At 45.2% G+C, this 18,027-nt stretch overlaps 1 protein-coding gene across 1 annotated transcript; it reads left to right on the forward strand.

Annotated features, from left to right (window-relative positions):
- Positions 1-460: 460 nt before the first annotated feature.
- On the forward strand, positions 461-16,296 carry exoc5 (exocyst complex component 5). Its single transcript, XM_023986646.2, has 18 exons — positions 461-581; positions 3,213-3,307; positions 5,160-5,307; positions 5,528-5,722; positions 7,083-7,147; positions 7,425-7,453; positions 7,555-7,664; positions 7,890-7,934; positions 8,070-8,210; positions 8,303-8,385; positions 8,889-9,098; positions 9,787-9,934; positions 11,491-11,599; positions 11,758-11,878; positions 14,637-14,723; positions 14,831-14,939; positions 15,106-15,321; positions 15,478-16,296. Exons 1-18 carry the CDS (start codon positions 555-557, stop codon positions 15,664-15,666), a joined length of 2,127 nt encoding a protein of 708 aa, XP_023842414.1. The 5' UTR covers positions 461-554; the 3' UTR covers positions 15,667-16,296.
- The last annotated feature ends 1,731 nt before the right edge of the window (positions 16,297-18,027 follow it).

The following is an 18,027-nucleotide window of genomic DNA, read 5'->3' on the forward strand; positions in this document are numbered from 1 at the left end:
CAAAATGAACTTCCTATTTTTACAATCATGTGACAGCCTGAACCAATCAGGATACTTTTGCGCATGTGTGTTTACGCAGTGTACTTTCCGGAGTGTCACTAGTTACCACAGCCACAAAGTCAAAAATGAATTGTTTTTGTTACATTTTGGTATTCATTTAAGGTTAGGCATAAGTTTAGCAGTGTGGCTAGGGTTAGGTTTAAAATCAGATTTTGATAAGAGAAATTGTAGGCGGGGTTTAGTCATACTAATGGACACGCTCGACATTGCAGCCGACTTTAAAGGCGAGTCGAGACTGACTGATTTACAAATTCCCTTGCATCCTAAATAACTGCTCAATATTATTGATCGATTAGTCAGTCATTCACAATTAACCCATGATACACCCCGGTTTTGACGCTCTCGAATACGGCCTATGGCTATGGTTGTGGAAACTAGTGACGACCCGGAAGTAGAGCTGTTAAATTTATCAACAAAGGGCAAAACATAAATCCAGCTGATCAATCAGTCGGCTGTCATACCCGAATGTAACTTCAATTTGTACATTGTAGAACATGGCAACGACTCCTCAACTATTCGAGGTAAAATAAACTGTATGTTCCCTTGGCCTTTGCTTGGGCTAGCTGACTGCTAACTTTAGTGATAACTAGTTAGGAGAAGTATGAGCTAGCCAACCCCCTGTTTAAACGTTAGGTGATTAGCGTTAGTTGAAATGTCTTATTTTAGGCTAACTAGCTAGCCAGATATAGCTATAAGGATTGGAAATTGTGCCTCAGCTAGGAAGTTGCCTTGCCAGCAGAGCCGACCCGCTTGCTTACAGCTGCACTAGGGTCGGATAGGCTTCCTCTGTAGGTTAAGACACCACGGAGCCAGCGCGAGGTAAGGCTCGGAAAACAGGGATGAGAAATGCGGTGTACTCCGAATTGTCCCAACACCCCAACTGTTACACCGATAAAATTCGGAGTACAACGCATTTCCCAGGATTGAGGTACGTCTTCCGAGCCATATCTCGCGCCGGCTCCGTGGTGTCTTAACCAACACAGGAATCCTATCCGACCCCAGGCCTAGCGCAGCTGTAAGCAAGCGGGTCAGATCTGCTGGTTAGGAAGTTGCCCGGCTGTCCATTAGCTAGCTACGTTACCATTTGCAAGCTATTTTGCACTGACAGCTAGCTAACAAAGCTAGCTACTGTAGTGTTCACCCAGACAGATGTTGACGATGTGGTCATTTGTCAATCATGATGTATGTTGACTAGAGGGTTATACTACAAAGTAGGTTCAGTGAGTTAGCCAGCTAACTTTGATAAACAACCGATTTTTGTTGGTTAATTAAGAAAGCTAAACTCATATGTTTTTGGATGTGGAGCTCATTTCAAGTTATTTTAGAGCATTTAGACAAGTTAGCTGGTTAACTCATTGAACCTGATTTGTAGTATACCCCCCAGCTGTACCTTAACGATTTGTGATTGTTACCGAAGTTACCTCTATCTCGGGGGTAAAGTACGGCCCTTAGGCCGTATCCGGCCCGCTGGGCACTTCAATCTGGCCCGCAAGACATATTACATTTATTATATATATATATATATATCCCCAATTTCGTGGTATCAAATTGGTAGTTACAGTCTTGTCCCATCGCTGCAACTCCCGTAGGGACTTGGGAGAGGCGAAGGTCGAAACACGACCCAGCCAAGCCACACTGCTTTTTGACGCAATGCCTGCTTAACCCGGAAGCCAGTCGCACCAATGTGTCGGAGGGAACACTGTACACCTGGCGACAGTGTCAGCGTGCAATCGCCCAGCCCGCCACAGGAGTCGCTAGAGTGTGGTGGGACAAGGAAATCTTGGCTTGTCAAACCCTCTCCTAACCCGGATGATGCTGGGCCAATTGTGCGCCGCCTCATGGGTCTCCCAGTCACGGCCTGCTGTGACACAGCCTGGGATCGAACCAGGGTCTGTAGTGATGCCTCAAGCACTGCGATGCAGTGCCTTAAACCGCTGCGCCACTCGGGAGGCCTCCGCAAATTGATTGCGTCCCTCCGTTGAATTTCAAAATCCCGATGTGGTCCTCGAGCCAAACAGTTTGCCCACTCCTGCTCTATGTCTTATGTTATTGCCTAAATTACTGGTTTACAGTAGCATTAGCTAGGTAGCTTGTCACGCCCCTAGTTATCAGTGTTGGGGAGTAGTGAACTAGCTACGTTGTTCAACTAGTAATTTAATTACATTTTGCAATAGCTTGGTGGTGGTTGAACTAAATTCAAATCTTGGTACTTAATTACTTTTTTGCCATGTTTTGGTGTAGCTAACTACTGTAACTGCACGCTACTTTTTTGCAAAAAGAAAAGATGGGTGAAGAAGGAAAGAATTTCCTTTATTTTTTGGCATCAAACCTAGCTAATTCTCACTTGAAACACTGTGTGCCTAATTCTAACTTTGTGTTAAATAGGCTAAATCATACATTCTGTTGACATCTGACTATAGGGATCTGTTCTTGCAATTTGTAGTATATGACATTTCAGATTTAGATATGTTATTTTTTCACTAAGTAGTTTGGAAGAAGTGAACTCTTTTTTTCTAAGTAGTTAAGTAGTTAAGTAAACTATATTTTTATTAAGGGTAGCTTAACTTCAGTGTGAAGTAATTGGTAGCTTGGTAAACTGTGCAGCGGTCGAAGGCACTGCATCTCAGTGCAGTCCCATAGGGCTGCCCACAATTGGCCCAGCGTCGTCCAGGTTTGGCCGGTGTAGGCCTTCATTGTAAATAAGAATTGTTCTAAACTGACTTGCCTAGTTAAATAAAAAAACAGCAACTATATTTTCAGAGTAGCTTCCCCAAAACTGCTTGTTATAAGCCATGAAACCATGTAGCCAGCTAGCTACTTGAGTGCACCTGTAATCAATCATTGACCATTTGACACAATAAGGGTTAATGTATGCCATGGTCTAGCCAACTAAACTCAATGATTTACGATGGAGTTGAGCAGCGACTAGTGTGGGCGGATTGGAACTCCGACATCACATAAAAGGAAGTTTTTATAAAAAACTACCGATTTCAGCACCCAAAGATTAGCCCACAATTATACAGTCGTGGAGTTGAGTTTAGTCGGCTAGCCAGGTTCCAGTATTGCTCATGTCACATCCCATGCTCACCATTTATCTAAGAAAGTCTTGACAGGACAGAGATTGACACTGTCTGTGTGTGCTTGATCCACAGGAGCCCTTTGATGCAGATGAGTACATAGAGAGGTTGGCCTGGAGAACCCCTGGAGGAGGGTCCAAAGGCGGAGCTGAGGCATTCGACCCCAAAAGGTAGTCTTGTACTAAAGACATGGCTTTATTGAAAGTTACCGTAATCATGACTCTTGACCTCTTTTCGAAAGACTAACTAACCCTAACCCCTACCACCAGCCTAATCTTGATCAACCAGCAGCCAATCCCCTGTCTTATTGCAGGTCCTTGTGCTTCCCCTTTTAAGACCCTTACCTTTGTTTCATCCATATCCCCCTTTCTTAAAGCTCTAGTCCCAACCATACAACAAGTTCTATTTAAACCTCCATTGAAGATAACTCAGAGGCAGTGCGTAATGGGAGGCCACCAAGCTCTGAGTCATACAGTAACTGACAGCAAGGAAATGAATGTGTATTGGGAAGGGATGGGAGATGTCCCTAAGCTGAAGCCACTGCTGCGGGAATTAGCTAAGAGATTAAATACTCATCATTTTGGGACGTTTCCTAGTCTGTTAAATATGGTGCTGACTTACAACATTTGCTCCACATTCCTCACTTTAAATGCAGCTGACGAAGCTCCCAGTTTGTAGAGCTTCGTAAATCTGGGGAGCCAAGAATTAAGCCCTCAATACTATGTATAAATATTAACTGAATGAGTGTAAGGTTAGGACAGTGGTCACCAACCGGTCGATCGCAATCTGCAAAGCATTCCTAGTAACATTTCTGAAGAAAAGTCAATGATAAAGCCTTGCGCTCCTATATATAAAAAAAAAAGTGCATCTTGCTCTGTTGGCAGTAGGTTCATTTGATTCAGAAGTTCTGCACGCCTGGTAAGCAAAGTGTTCCCATTTTGAACTACATTTAATTTGTCTGGAGGGACAAACTGCCTACCCGGCAGACCAGGAAAGTTAAATCAAGTGTGCCTACTGCGCTGTCCAGTCTGTTAGCTAAAATCACTGTGCATACAGCTTCCACAACCCACAGCAAAGATTGATATTAGCCTAGGTGAGATTTCATAGCTTTTAAAACCTCGACCAGAGAAAGACTGTCAAAGAATATAGCAAAGAGCTGGTGTTTTTATGAGTGAGTTCATGTTTCTGTTTTTATTCAACCCTTTTTCAAAACATAAATGTGCTTCTCCCTGCTTCCACTCGCGCTGCAACTCCAAGGAATGAGTATCGATAGACCTGCGTCTTTTATTAATTGCTCATTGTGTCTATTTTAATATCAAGGAATATTTCACTTTTTCTGGTCATATGCACAAATTCATGTTGTTCCTGAGGCAGAAATATGATGCCCCCTCTCTCTGGTCAGTCTCACCGGAGGAAAGGAGAGAGCAGGGACTATGAGAGGCGGACCCCTCTGCTGCTCTCTCCCTCCGATGAGACTGACCATCGGATGCAGGTACCATCACTCCAGTAAAATAAAAAAGACAATTATTTAAATGTATGCTCAGCTGTACCTCACAAGTGATAGAACTGATCTATTTTGTTATCAAACCTCGAGTTTTGAAATATAATATGGTCTGAGAAGAACAATATTGTTAGGCCAAGCATAGCCAATGCTGCGATAATGTATTAGGCCTACTGCACAAACCTCATTCCTACAGAACTGTTTTTTATTGCATAGGCTTACATTTTTTAAGTCATGTTTTTTTTAAATCTGAGTGGTAGATCTTGGCTTGCATTTTGACCCCGAACGTGATCTTGACTCAAACGTTGGTGACGACTGAGTTAGTAGGACAAATCCAACCCTAAATTACTCACCCATGCTAGTATACTAAAGCATTTTGTCTACCCTTTGTTTGCTGTGAACTTGTGGCTGTAGTTCAAGTTGAAGGCCAGCTTGTAAGTGAACTCATGGCTATGGAGTGTCTAGACCAATGTGAGGTAGGCCTGCAGTCTTTTAAAGCTCTTGTCCTGCTTCCCTCCTAGGCTGCTGGAGGAGTTTGAGAACCACATAGAGGAGCTGAAGCAGCTAGATGAGAAGATCCAGCGGCGGGTGGAGAAGCTGGAGCACCAGTGTCACAGAGAGGCCAAGGAGTTTGCCCACAAAGTGCAGGACTTACAGAGGAGCAACCAGGTCAGTTTCACGACCCACTACAACCTCAGATCCCCAGCCTTTTACCCTGTAGACAGGCACATTTTGAAGAGAATGTCAGAATCCAGTGTAATATAAAAGCATTATGACCCTTGCTACTTATGAAAGCCCTGCCATCATGCAAGTTTATTTTTATCCCCATTCATTAATCATGTCACACAATGTGCGACTTCTTTTTGCACAACTCTCTGTCTCCATACAGGTAGCCTTCCAGCACTTCCAGGAGTTGGACGAGCACATCAGCTATGTGGCCACCAAGGTGTGTCACCTTGGCGACCAGCTGGAGGGCGTGAACACGCCCAGGCAGAGGGCGGTGGAGGCACAGCGTCTCATGACCTACTTCAATGAGTTCCTGGATGGGGACCTGCGCAGTGATGTCTTCAACAACCCAGAGAAGGTCATGATACATACATTACCATCCGCCCTCATGTATTCTTACAGAGATGGACCTTTTTTATGTTTTTCAAAAAATAAAAAGATTGACCCTTGAAAATAACACCTCTACAGCAGTGAAAGATGTTAAGAACTGAAATAAGTCAATGAACAGGATTGAGGTAACCACACATTGTAATTTGTGGAATTGATCCCTGAGCTAATTTGGATTAATCAACTGGCCTTTACTTTTTGACAATAGCTAGAGGATTGACTACCATGGATGTCAACATGCTCATGTCTGTCTTAATCACATTAATTAATTGCAAGGTGTGAGAGAGACCCTTTTTTGTTGTTGCTGTTGACAGTCTTGGTCATCACCATTTTGTCCTACTACAGCTAAATGTGGCATGGGAAAGCACATCAAAATATTTTGTTCTTATGGGAGAAAACTTGAGCCTAATTAATCTAGGTTTCCTATAAGAGTTCAAGGCCATTTGAGTGACCTCACTATCAACCCTCAAATGTTTGATTGGGGATTGTCAAAACAGTTTAAGAGCGAGTGGGGAAACAGTAATCAAAGCGGGCAGAGAGTCTGGAGGTCAATCTCAGAGACGGGACCTGGAGATGGGATGGGAATGCTTCCAGAGAGGGAATATCGGACAGATCCCTTTTCCTGAGCATACCTCTAGATGAGGGGGAAAGAGGAAAGCTGCGAGTGAATAGCTGAAGGGGGAAGGCTCTGCTAATCCTTCTGAAAGGGAGGGCTGGGCCGCCAGCGTGGAGACAAGTGCTGCTAAACCCTGACTGCAGAGAGACGGCTACATTACTTACATGGGATTTAGCTAATCTTAGCTGGGGGACAGATACTTAGAAAACCTTTGCCGCGCAGAAAGGCTGGATCCTCCTCATGGGAGCGGAGTAATGATGTTAGCTGAGGCAGGCATCTGCGGGAACAGAAGAGTTGCGGACGGCGGGCCTTTACTAGGTCTGGGGTTTTCAGCCAGGGTGTATGTCAGGGGGAGGGGAGTGGGGGGTTCTCGACAGGGCCCATTTTTTAAGAGATATCCCTGGCCGGACAGATTATTGAAGGCGATTTAGGCTCCTGTGGGATTAGAGCCCATTCAGAGGAGGCATGCCAATAAAGAGTTAGATATGCTGCTAACCCAGGGCTGCTGCTGCGGATGCTGTTAGCCAGGTGAGCGGCGGCTGCTTGTTATCAGCTCCATGGTGTACAGGGAGGAGGTGGAGGAGGAGGGCTGGTTTAACATGATCTCCTAAGTGGAGATGCTGCTACTGTTGGTCTGCTCTCTGTTTGGGTGTTCATTTCTTATGTTTCTCTCTCTCCCTCCCGACTCCTTCCCCCCTATTTCTCCCTTTCCCAGATTAAGGAAGCTGCTGATATCATTCAGAAGTTGCATCTCATAGCGCAGGAGCTGCCGTTTGACAGGTGAGTAGTCCTGGAGGCAGCTTTACACGAGCTCTGTGGTACAATGTAAACAGTATCGGTGCTGCTACTCTGTGCCTCCAGCCCAACCAGACTGGTTTTGTAAATGTTATGTTGCATTAACTAGTGTTTCTGAGTGAGAGAATACATTTCACTTCAAGTCAGAGGGACTACAAATATCACACATCATGCAAGATTACATTGACATAATTTTGGGTTTGAGTCTTTTTAATCTCCGATATCCTTTTTGGTGAATGCTTCTATTCTTGTCCTCTAACAGGTTTGCAGATGTCAAAGCCAAGATTGCAAGTGAGTGGTTGCATTCAAAATGACCTTTGTTGCTGATTGATCAACAAATGATTGCACAGCCATGCTAAGAAAGGCAACTAAATCAGAATGTGTCTCTCTAGGTAAATACCACGACCTGGAGCGCCAGCTGATCCAGGAGTTCACAGCGGCCCAGCGTAGGGGCGAGATTGGACGCATGCGGGAGGTCGCCGCAGTCCTCTTACATTTCAAGGTGACCCACAAACACTGGACTGTTTTGATATGTCTCCATATTAAAGAAAGATTAGTGTTATTGTTTGAGCTGTGTATGTGTAGTAGTAGTGCATATTGTAACTTACAAATATGCACTTGTATCTCATTTAGCGTCTATGCAACCATGCATCCAGTTTGTTCTTTGGAGATGTTGGATTGTGGTAGTGATGCAGGTGTGATTGTGACATGTCTTTGTTTCCTGCAGGGCTATGCACACTGTGTAGATGTTTATATCAAGCAGTGTCAGGAGGTGAGTGTGCAGTGTTCAGTTGAACATGAACCCTTTTATAACAGTTTAGTATAGAGTACCTATGTGCTTCTGTTGTAGTCTCACCACAAGTTGTAGTCCTGAGGTCAGTAATTAACTCTCTGTGTTTGTGTTCAGGGAGCGTACATGCGTAGTGATGTGTTTGAAGACACGGCCATCCTCTGCCAGCGAGTCAACAAGCAGGTGGGAGAGGTCTTCCAGAGCCCCGAGACCGTCATGGCCAAACTCATCCAGAACATCTTTGAGAACAAACTACAGGTATAGTGAACAATATCTGCCACTAGATTTGCCAGACAATATCTTCTCTGACCCAGTTCTGTTGGACTGACTGAGCAGCTTTGTGTTTCCAGGCTCACGTGAAAGAGAAGCTGGACGAGACCCGCCGCTCTGACATAGAACAATACCTCAAAAACCTCTACGACCTCTACACCAGGTAATATGTCTGTTCACCTTTGAACTCTCACTCTTAAAGGTCCAATGCAGGCTTTTTTTCCCATCTCGATACCAAATAATTTCCGGCTAACAATACGTACTTTACTGTGATTGCTTTAAATTAAATTAAAGCAATTTCTCAATCAATCATTTTGCTAGGTCTGTCTGGGAGTGGACTGAGTGGGGAGGGGAAAACTGAAAACTAGCTGATATTGGCAGAGAGGTTTGGAACTCTCTAATTGGTCTATTAACTTATTTACCACCTGGTGATGTCAACAGGCAGGCCAAAACTCCATCCCACCACAACAGGTTGACATTTCAGGCAATCTTTTCAAACAGCTCTTACTAAAAGGGAATTATCATCTTTTTCACAGTATTTTTGCAACCTCATAGTGTGGAAATATATATAAAACACAGGAGATCAAGTTGTTGACTCCACTGGGCCTTTAATACCTCATTCCCTCCGGTCTGACCATTGGTAACTTGGCAACCCTGTGTCTCCAGGACGACAGCCTTGGCATCCAAGCTAACAGAGTTCAACCTGGGCTCAGACAAACACACGTTCCTGTCCAAGCTCATCAAGAACATCTTCTCCACCTATCTGGAGAGCTACATTGAAATGGAGAAGGATTACCTACGCACACGCAGCGCCATGATCCTGCAACGCTACTACGACTCTAAGAACCACCAGAAACGCCCACTGGGTGGGGGCAGGTAGGAAGTGACTGACCACCTCTACCCTAGTGCCCCCTGACCCTCTCCTCTCTCCTCCGTCTTCTCCCTTTACCCTGAACTTCCTTGTCCGCCTTGGTGTCAGACCTGAGTTGTATTAAATAGTTAAATGGATTTAAATAGTACATCCCTCATCTCTCCACTCCTCATATCAAGGTCCTGTCTTTGAGTTCAGACTCCTCCCTTTTCCTTAATGTTGTAATGGTGAGGGAGTTCTGTTAATGTCCCGGGTATGCCCCAGGTGAAGCCGGTTAATGTTGATTGCATTTGTTTTAGAACCGGGCTGCCTCCCGTGCGTCAGCCAGGGGCCCTGTTTTGGTCGACGACATAGTCTGCTCAAAACAAAAGTGGCGTAGTTTAGGCACTTGGAGTAATGAGTAGGATTCTGTGTTTTCACATGCAAACGTGGTTGCTTATGATGAAAAGGCTTTATCTGCCTTCCCAATTAACTTTTTTGAAAATTGAAACATTTTATGGAGAAAATAGAAAGTGGTGTATTTCTGAATGATGCACCATGCTGGCTTGTTGACGACATGACAGAGGTGCAAATTTCGCTTCGACTTGATAAGGGCACTCCTCCGTTCGCGTCACGGGCCATAGCCTGGTGCACTTAATCAAATTCCCTCAATGTAACCCTCTCTGTCCTATTTCCCCCCCCCCCCCCCCMCAGTATCCAGGAGCTGAAGGAGCGGATCAGACAGCGCACCAACCTGCCATTGGGGCCCAGCATCGACACCCACGGGGAGACCTTCCTGTCCCAGGAGGTGGTGGTCAACCTGCTGCAGGAGACACGCCACGCCTTCGAGAGGTGCAACAGGGTGAGGCTGCTACGCTGCACCCTACAGGAGAGACAATGATGTACAGTGATGTCACAGTCTGTACTGAATTATCATAACAGGATCTTTTTGGTCACAGTGATCATACAGTTGAAATCGGACGTTTACATACACTTAGGTTGGAGTCATTAAAACTTGTTTTTCAACCACTCCATACATTTCTTGATAACAAACTATAGTTTTGGCAAATTGGTTAGGACATCTACTTTGTGCATGACACAAGTCATTTTTACAACAATTGTTTACAGACAGATTATTTCACGTATAATTCACTGTATCACAATTCCAGTGGGTCATAAGTTTACATACACTAAGTTGACTGTGCCTTTAAACAGCTTGGAAAATTCCAGAAAATTATGTCATGGCTTTAGAAGCTTCTGATAGGCTAATTCATCTGTACAAACAATATTACACAAGTATAAACACCATGGGACCACGCAGCCATCATACCGCTCGGGAAGGAGACGCATTCTGTCTCCGAAAGATGAACGTACTTTAGTGCGAAAAGTGTAAATCAATCCCAGAACAACAGCAAAGGACTTTGTGAAGATGCTGGAGGAAACGGGTACAAAAGTATCTATATCCACAGTAAAACGAGTCCTGTATTGACATAACCTGAAAGGCCGCTCAGCAAGGAAGAAGACACTGCTCCAAAACCGCCATAAAAAAAAGCCAGACTACGGTTTGCAACTGCACATGGGGACAAAGATTGTACTTTTTGGAGAAATGTCCTCTGGTCTGATGAAACAAAAATAGAACTGTTTGGCCATAATGACCATCATTATGTTTGGAGCAAAAAAGGGGAGGCTTGCAAGCCGAAGAACACCATCCCAACCGTGACACACGGGGGTGGCAGCATCATGTTGTGGGGGTGCTTTGCTCCAGGAGGGACTGGTGCACTTCACAAAATAGATGGCTTCATGACGAAGGAAAGTTATGTGGATATATTGAAGCAACATCTCAGGACATCAGTCAGGAAGTCGCAAATGGGTCTTCCAAATGGACAATGACCCCAAGCTGTGGCAAAATGGCTTAAGGACAACAAATTCAAGGTATAGGAGTGGCCATCACAAAGCCCTGACCTCAATCCTATAGAAACTTTGTTGGCAGAACTGAAAAAGCGTGTGCGAGCAAGAAGGCCTACAAACCTGACTCAGTTACACCAGCTCTGTCAGGAGGAATGGGCCAAAATTCACCCAACTTATTGTGGGAAGCTACCTGAAACGTTTGACCCAGGTCAAAAAATTTAAAGGCAATGCTACCAAATACTAATTGAGTGTATGTAAACTTCTGACCCACTGGGAATGTGATGAAAGAAATAAAAGCGGAAATGAATAATTCTCTCTACTATTATTCGGACATTTCACATTCTTAAAATAAAGTGGTGATCCGAACTGACAGGGAATTTTTATTAGGATTAAATGTCAGGAATTGTGAAAAACTGAGTTTAAATGTATTTGGCTAAGGTCTATATAAATGAGGCCTTTGCAGTAGAGTGCTGAGAGTAAATCAGGTCCTGCCTCTGTGTTGTGAACCAGCTCTCAGATCCCTCGGACCTGCCCAAGAACGCCTTCTCCATCTTCCTGCTGCTGGTGGAGCACCTGTGTGTGGACCACATTGACTACGCACTGGAGATCGGACTTTCTGGTACACACAACTCTCACTAACTGTCACTAACACAGTAAAGGTCGCAAAACCTTTTAGAAACATTGAATAAATCCTTTTTACGTGTGGGTGTAAAATGAATCTTCTCTTGTGCCTTTTTAAATGGAAAGTGTTTGTGTTTCTCTCGCCTCTCTCTACAGCTATTCCATCAGCTGATGCCAAGAATGCCAACCTTTACTTCCTGGATGTAGTTCAGCAGGCCAACACCATCTTCCACCTGTTTGATAAGCAGTTCAATGACCACCTCATGCCTCTTATCAGGTTAGCATAGGGCGTGTCCTGTCAATCACACCTATCCCCCCGTCCCATACTGTAGTCTGTTGCTAGCACAGACTGGAATATGTTCCGAGATTCCTCCGATGGCATTGAGCAGTACACCACATCAGTCATTGGCTTCATCAATAAGTGCATCGATGACATCATCCCCACAGTGACCGTACGTACATACCCCAACCAGAAGCCATGGAGTACAGGCAACATCCGCTGTGATGGAATTATTGTAATCAAAAGGAGACTTTTTAGATTTCTTCAAAACAATCAAACTTTATTATTTAATTACTGCAGTAATGGAGCTGGTCGGTAATCACCCCTGGAGGTGATCACTGAGAACTCAATTAGCGGATTTGAGCCACAGCATTTTATAGCAAAGTCCATCCTCCTGGATGTTCATGACAAAAAACAGATGTATGGAATGGGTCACAAGGTTAAGATTTGTATGAAAGACACTTATAATTCACAGCAGACAGTATCTCATTATGTAGAGACCAGAGTCTGGCTCTGGAGTCGTCTCTCCCTGGTACCTTATAGAACAGAAACATTAACTCATGTTCTTGAATGCGGTATCCCCAAGGACATCATATATCTCCTGTCAGTGTTATCTCCCAGAGGCCCTGTTTGATGCAATAAAAGTATTATAACAATCTTGCAATTTTGCTCTCACACCGCACTGAGCTAAAGGTTAGAGCTGCCGCTTTCAAGGAGCGGGACTCTAACCTGGAAGCTTATAAGAAATCCCGCTATGCCCTCCGACGAACCATCAAACAGGCAACGTGTAAATACAGGACTAAGATTGAATCGTACTACACCGGCTCTGACGCTGGTCGGATGTGGCAGGGTTGGCAAACCACAGACTACAAAGGGAAGCACAGCCGAGAGCTGCCCAGTGACACGAGCCTATTAGACGAGCTAAACTAGCCAATGTATGTAAAGTCTTTTAAACAGGTCAACATTCACAAGGCCGCAGGGCCAGACGGATTACCAGGACGTGTACTGCGAACATGCGCTGACCAACTGGCAAGTGTCTTCACTGACATTTTCAACCTCTCCCTATCCGAGTCTGTAATACCAACATGTTTTAAGCAGACCACCATAATGCCTGTGCCCAAGAACACTAAGGTAACCTGCCTAAATGACTACCGACCCGTAGCACTCATGTCTGTAGCCATGAAGTGCTTTGAAAGGCTGGTCATGGTTCACATCAACACCATTATCCCAGAAAACCTAGACCCACTCCAATTTGCATTCCACCCCAACTGATCCACTGATGAGGCAATCTCTATTGCACTCCACACTGCCCTTTCCCACTTGGACAAAGGAACACCTATGTGAGAATGTTATTCATTGACTACAGCTCAGCGTTCAACACCATAGTGCCCTCAAAGCTCATCAATAAGCTAAGGACCCTGGGACTAAACACCTCCCTCTGCAACTGGATCCTGGACTTCCTGACAGGCCATCCCCAGGTGGTAAGGGTAGGTAACAACACATCCGCCACGCTGATCCTCAACACAGGGGCCCCTCAGCGGTGCGTGCTCAGTCCCCTCCTGTACTCCCTGTTCACTCATGACTGCACGGCCAAGCACGACTCCAGCACAATCATTAAGTTGGCCAATGACCCAACAGTGGGAGGCCTGATCACCGACAACGACGAGACAGGCTATAGGGAGGAGGTCAGAGACCTGGCAGTGTGGTGCCAGGACAACAACCTCTCCCTCAATGTGATCAAGGCAAAGGAGATGATTGTGGACTACAGGAAAAGAGGAACGAGCATGCCCCCATTCTCATCGACGGGGCTGTCCAGGCACACCAAGACAGTTGTGAAGAGGGCACGACAAAACCTATTCCCCCTCAGGAGACTGAAAAGATTTGGCATGGGTCCTCAGATCCTCAAAAGGTTCTACAGCTGCACCATCGAGAGCATCCTGACTGGTTGCATCACTGCCTGGTATGGCAACTGCTCGGCCTCCGACCGCAAGGCACTATAGAGGGTAGTGCGAACGCCCCAGTACATCACTGGGGCCAAGCTACCTACCATCCAGGACCTCTATATCAAGTGGTGTCAGAGGAAGGCCCTAAAAATTGTCAAAGACTCCAGCCACCCTAGTCATAGACTGTTCTCTCTGCTTCCACACAGCAAGCGGTACCAGAGCGCCAAGTCTAGGTCCAAGAGACTTCTGAACAGCTTCTACCCCCAAGCCATAAGACTCCTGAATATCTAATCAAATGGCTACCCAGACTATTTGCATTGCCCCTCCCTCTTTTACACCACTACTACTCTCTGTTGTTATCATCTATGCATACTCACTTTAATAACTCTACCTACATGTACATATTACCTCAACTAACTGGTGCCCCCGCACATTGACTCTGTACCGATACCATACCCCCCCCCCGTATATAGTCTCGCTATTGTTATTTTACTGCTGCTATTTAATTACTTGTTACTTTTATTTCTTATTCTTATCTGTATTTTTTGGAAACTGCACTGTTGGTTAGGGGCTCGTAAGTAAGCATTTCACTGTAAGGTGACCTGTTGTATTCGGCTCATGTGACAAATAAGATTTGATTTGTACTGTACACTATTACTGCCTCTTACGGTTTGATAGCCTCCAGTTACTATTATTATTATTATTCACTAACAGGTAGCAACTCTGTAGCAAGCTTCATGTTTTCCAGATACATTTGTTCTGTGTTACTTTGTATTACCTTTGACCTTTTATGAACCTTCTCTCTCCACCAGCTCTTCTCCCAAACTGACAGAGTGCCTGCACAAGAAGAAGGAGGTGATTGAACAGATGGAGGTGAAACTGGACACCGGCATAGACAGGTCAGTAAACCACAGTTTTTTTAATGTTATCAACAACATCATGGGAAATTAGTGAATGTATTATATCAGTGTGTGAGGGGTGGTTGTCATGGTGTTGTCCTCTGCAGAACGCTGAACTGCATGGTGGGACAGATGAAGCACATCCTGGCTACGGAACAGAAGAAGACAGACTTCAGGCCTGAAGACGAGAACAACGTCATGATCCAGTGCACCGCAGTAAGGAGTGAACTGCACCCAGCCTCCACCCCTGGTCTCATATGCAAAGCAAAGAGAAACTGTAGTCGGATGAGTTTTAAAAAGTAATACAAATCTGTGCCATTTCACTCGACCTGTGACTCCCAACCTACACGGTCTGATGCCCCTTCCTGCCTGTGCTCCCCAGGCCTGCTCCAAGGTGTGTGTGTACGTAAGTCGGCAGGTGGAGCGTGTGCGGAAGTCCATGGACGGTAAGAACGTGGACACAGTGCTGACGGAGCTGGGTGTGCGTTTCCACCGCCTCATCCACGAGCACCTGCAGCAGTACAGCTACAGCTCCATGGGAGGCATGCTGGCCATCTGCGACGTGGCCGACTACCGCAAAAGTGCCAAGGACTTCCGGGTGAGAGGTCACACCAGAGTTAGCATTACAGCTGTAGCAACAGTTTACATCATAATATTAAGCGCTAGTAATGCTACTGAGTTAATGCTAGCTAGCATACTGGCTTGGGTTGGATGTTGTAAAAGTTCTGTGTATGGTTGACTGTCTGTCCCGCAGGTTCCTTTGGTGCTGCAGCTCTTTGACACGCTCCACGCCTTGTGTAACCTCCTGGTGGTCGCCCCCGACAACCTCAAACAGGTTTGCTCCGGCGAGCAGCTCACCAACCTGGACCGGAACCTTCTGCACGCCTTCGTCCAGCTGAGAGTGGACTACCGCCAGGCCAGACTGGTACGCCACTTCAGCTAATGGCCCTGGTCTATGGGTCACTGTCCAGCCCTCTGTCTGTCCGTCCATCCATCCAATCACCAGGCCCTATGATTTTACAAGATTCACCATGGAAACAGAATTCAGCCAACCTGGATGGAGTCTTCTCTGTTCTGAGTTAGTCTTTCATTCTCATCTGCAGTAGCACTTTTGCTTGTTTGTCCGTCGTAGAGGCCAAGAAAGACCACCGCCATTCAAAGTTGGGCTACCTGCATTTTTCCCTTGATTTCTGCAATGCAAAGATATATTGACTGAGCTCTCTTGTTTTTAAATACTAATCAACCAAACCACCATAGAAGATTTTGTCATATTGCCGGTAATATGGACCTTGATTTCCAATATTTCTACTTTAAAATAAAGAGACGTTTTGATTGTGCCAAATATATGTTCTGTGGCTGCACTTGTCCACAGGAACAAACTCTAAAGCTGCAGTAAAGGGAAGGTTGAACTCTGCATAGCTCAGGCATGTCATGGCAATGACTGACTGGAAACAGCCACCCCTCAGAGAACTCCCAGAGGAATCTACTTTACTCTCACCACCATTTCTCTCATATCGCTCTCCCTTATCTCTCTCTTGCTCTATCATACACTATATGTACCAAAGTATGTGGACACCCCTTCAAATGAGTGAATTCGGCCATTTCAGCCACAGCCGTTGCTGACAGGTGTATAAAGATGAGCACACAGCCATGCAATCTCCATAGACAAACATTGGCAGTAGAATGGCCTTATTGACAAGCTCATTGACATTCAACGTCATAGGATGCCACCTTTCCAACAAGTCAGTTTGTAAAATGTCTGCCCTGCTAGAGATGCCCCAGTCAACTGTAAGTGCTTTTAGTGGGAAGTGGAAACGTCTAGGAGCAATAACGGCTCAGCCGTGAAGTGGTAGGCCTCTAGACTATTCTGTGCTTCCAACTTTGTGGAAACAGTTTGGGGAAGGCCCTTTCCTGTTTCAGTACGACAATGCCCCCGTGCACAAAGCGAACTCCATACAAAAATGGTATCTTGTTATCGGTGTGGAAGAACTTGACTGACTTGCACAGAGCCCTGACCCCTTAACCCTAGCGAACACCTTTGGGATGAATTGGAATGCCGACTGCCAGCCAGGCCTAATCGCCCAACATCAGTGCCTGACCTCACTATTGCTATTTTTGCTGAATGGAAGCAAGTCACCGCAGCAATGTTCCAACATCTAGTGGAAAGCCTTCCCAGAAGAGTGGAGGCTGTTATAGCAGCAAAGGGGGGACCAACTCCATTTTAATGCCCTTGATTTTGTAATGAGATGTTTGATAAGCAGGTGTCCACATACTTTTGGTAATTTAGTGTATCTCTCCATATCTATATCTAACCAAGCCTGATATAGAGCTCCGCTGTGCCTGGCAGATAGTCACATGACCACCTCTCTCCGACCCCTGACCTCAGGGCAGAGGTGAGGGGTCATCACACTGCGCTGTGATCCCAGCCGTAAGCATGTCTGAGAACCACTCAGAGGTCCTGGGTGGTCTGTCTGTGGCTGGGATGATGGGTAATTGCCTAGATCGACACCTGTTCATCCACAGGGGCTTACGATCCATGCTTTGTGGCCTGGATCCATCCTGAATCAGGGTCAGGACACAGTGAAATGTTGCTCTTCAGTGCTTAAGGAGATAATGAGTGAAAGTTAAGTGGACTTCACAGGGTATTACGGGAGGCCAGGGAGGGTCAAGATCATTGTGCCTCGGCTCTCACATGGTGATCATTGACTGTCAGTGTCAGTTAAGATCAAACCTGAAGTTCTATTGTCTTATGATAGGCTGTTCCCAGTGTACTGCTCTTGACCTTAATCAATGATTCATAAAAAAGTTTTGTTTAATTAGTGTCTTTACTTTTATCACAACCTTACTGGTTCATTTTCATAAACAATCAGTTGAGTTTGAGATGTTAGTACTCAGTGAGAGAGTAGGCTTGGTGCTGGAAGTGATATATATATATACAGTACAGTTCAAAAGTTTGGACATACCTGCTCGTTCAAAGGTTTTCATTTATTTGTACTATTTTCTACATTGTAGAATAATAGTGAAGACCGAACTATGAAATAACACATATGGAACCAAAAAAGTTTTTTTTTATTTTTTTTTTTATATATTTTACCGTTATTTTACCAGGTAAGTTGACTGAGAACACGTTCTCATTTGCAGCAACGACCTGGGGAATAGTTACAGGGGAGAGGAGGGGGATGAATGAGCCAATTGTAAACTGGGGATTATTAGGTGACCGTGATGGTTGAGGGCCAGATTGGGAATTTAGCCAGGACACCGGGGTTAACACCCCTACTCTTACGATAAGTGCCATGGGATCTTT

This window comes from Salvelinus sp. IW2-2015, linkage group LG4q.2, assembly GCF_002910315.2.
Source record: "Salvelinus sp. IW2-2015 linkage group LG4q.2, ASM291031v2, whole genome shotgun sequence".
Classification (NCBI taxonomy): domain Eukaryota; kingdom Metazoa; phylum Chordata; class Actinopteri; order Salmoniformes; family Salmonidae; genus Salvelinus; species Salvelinus sp. IW2-2015.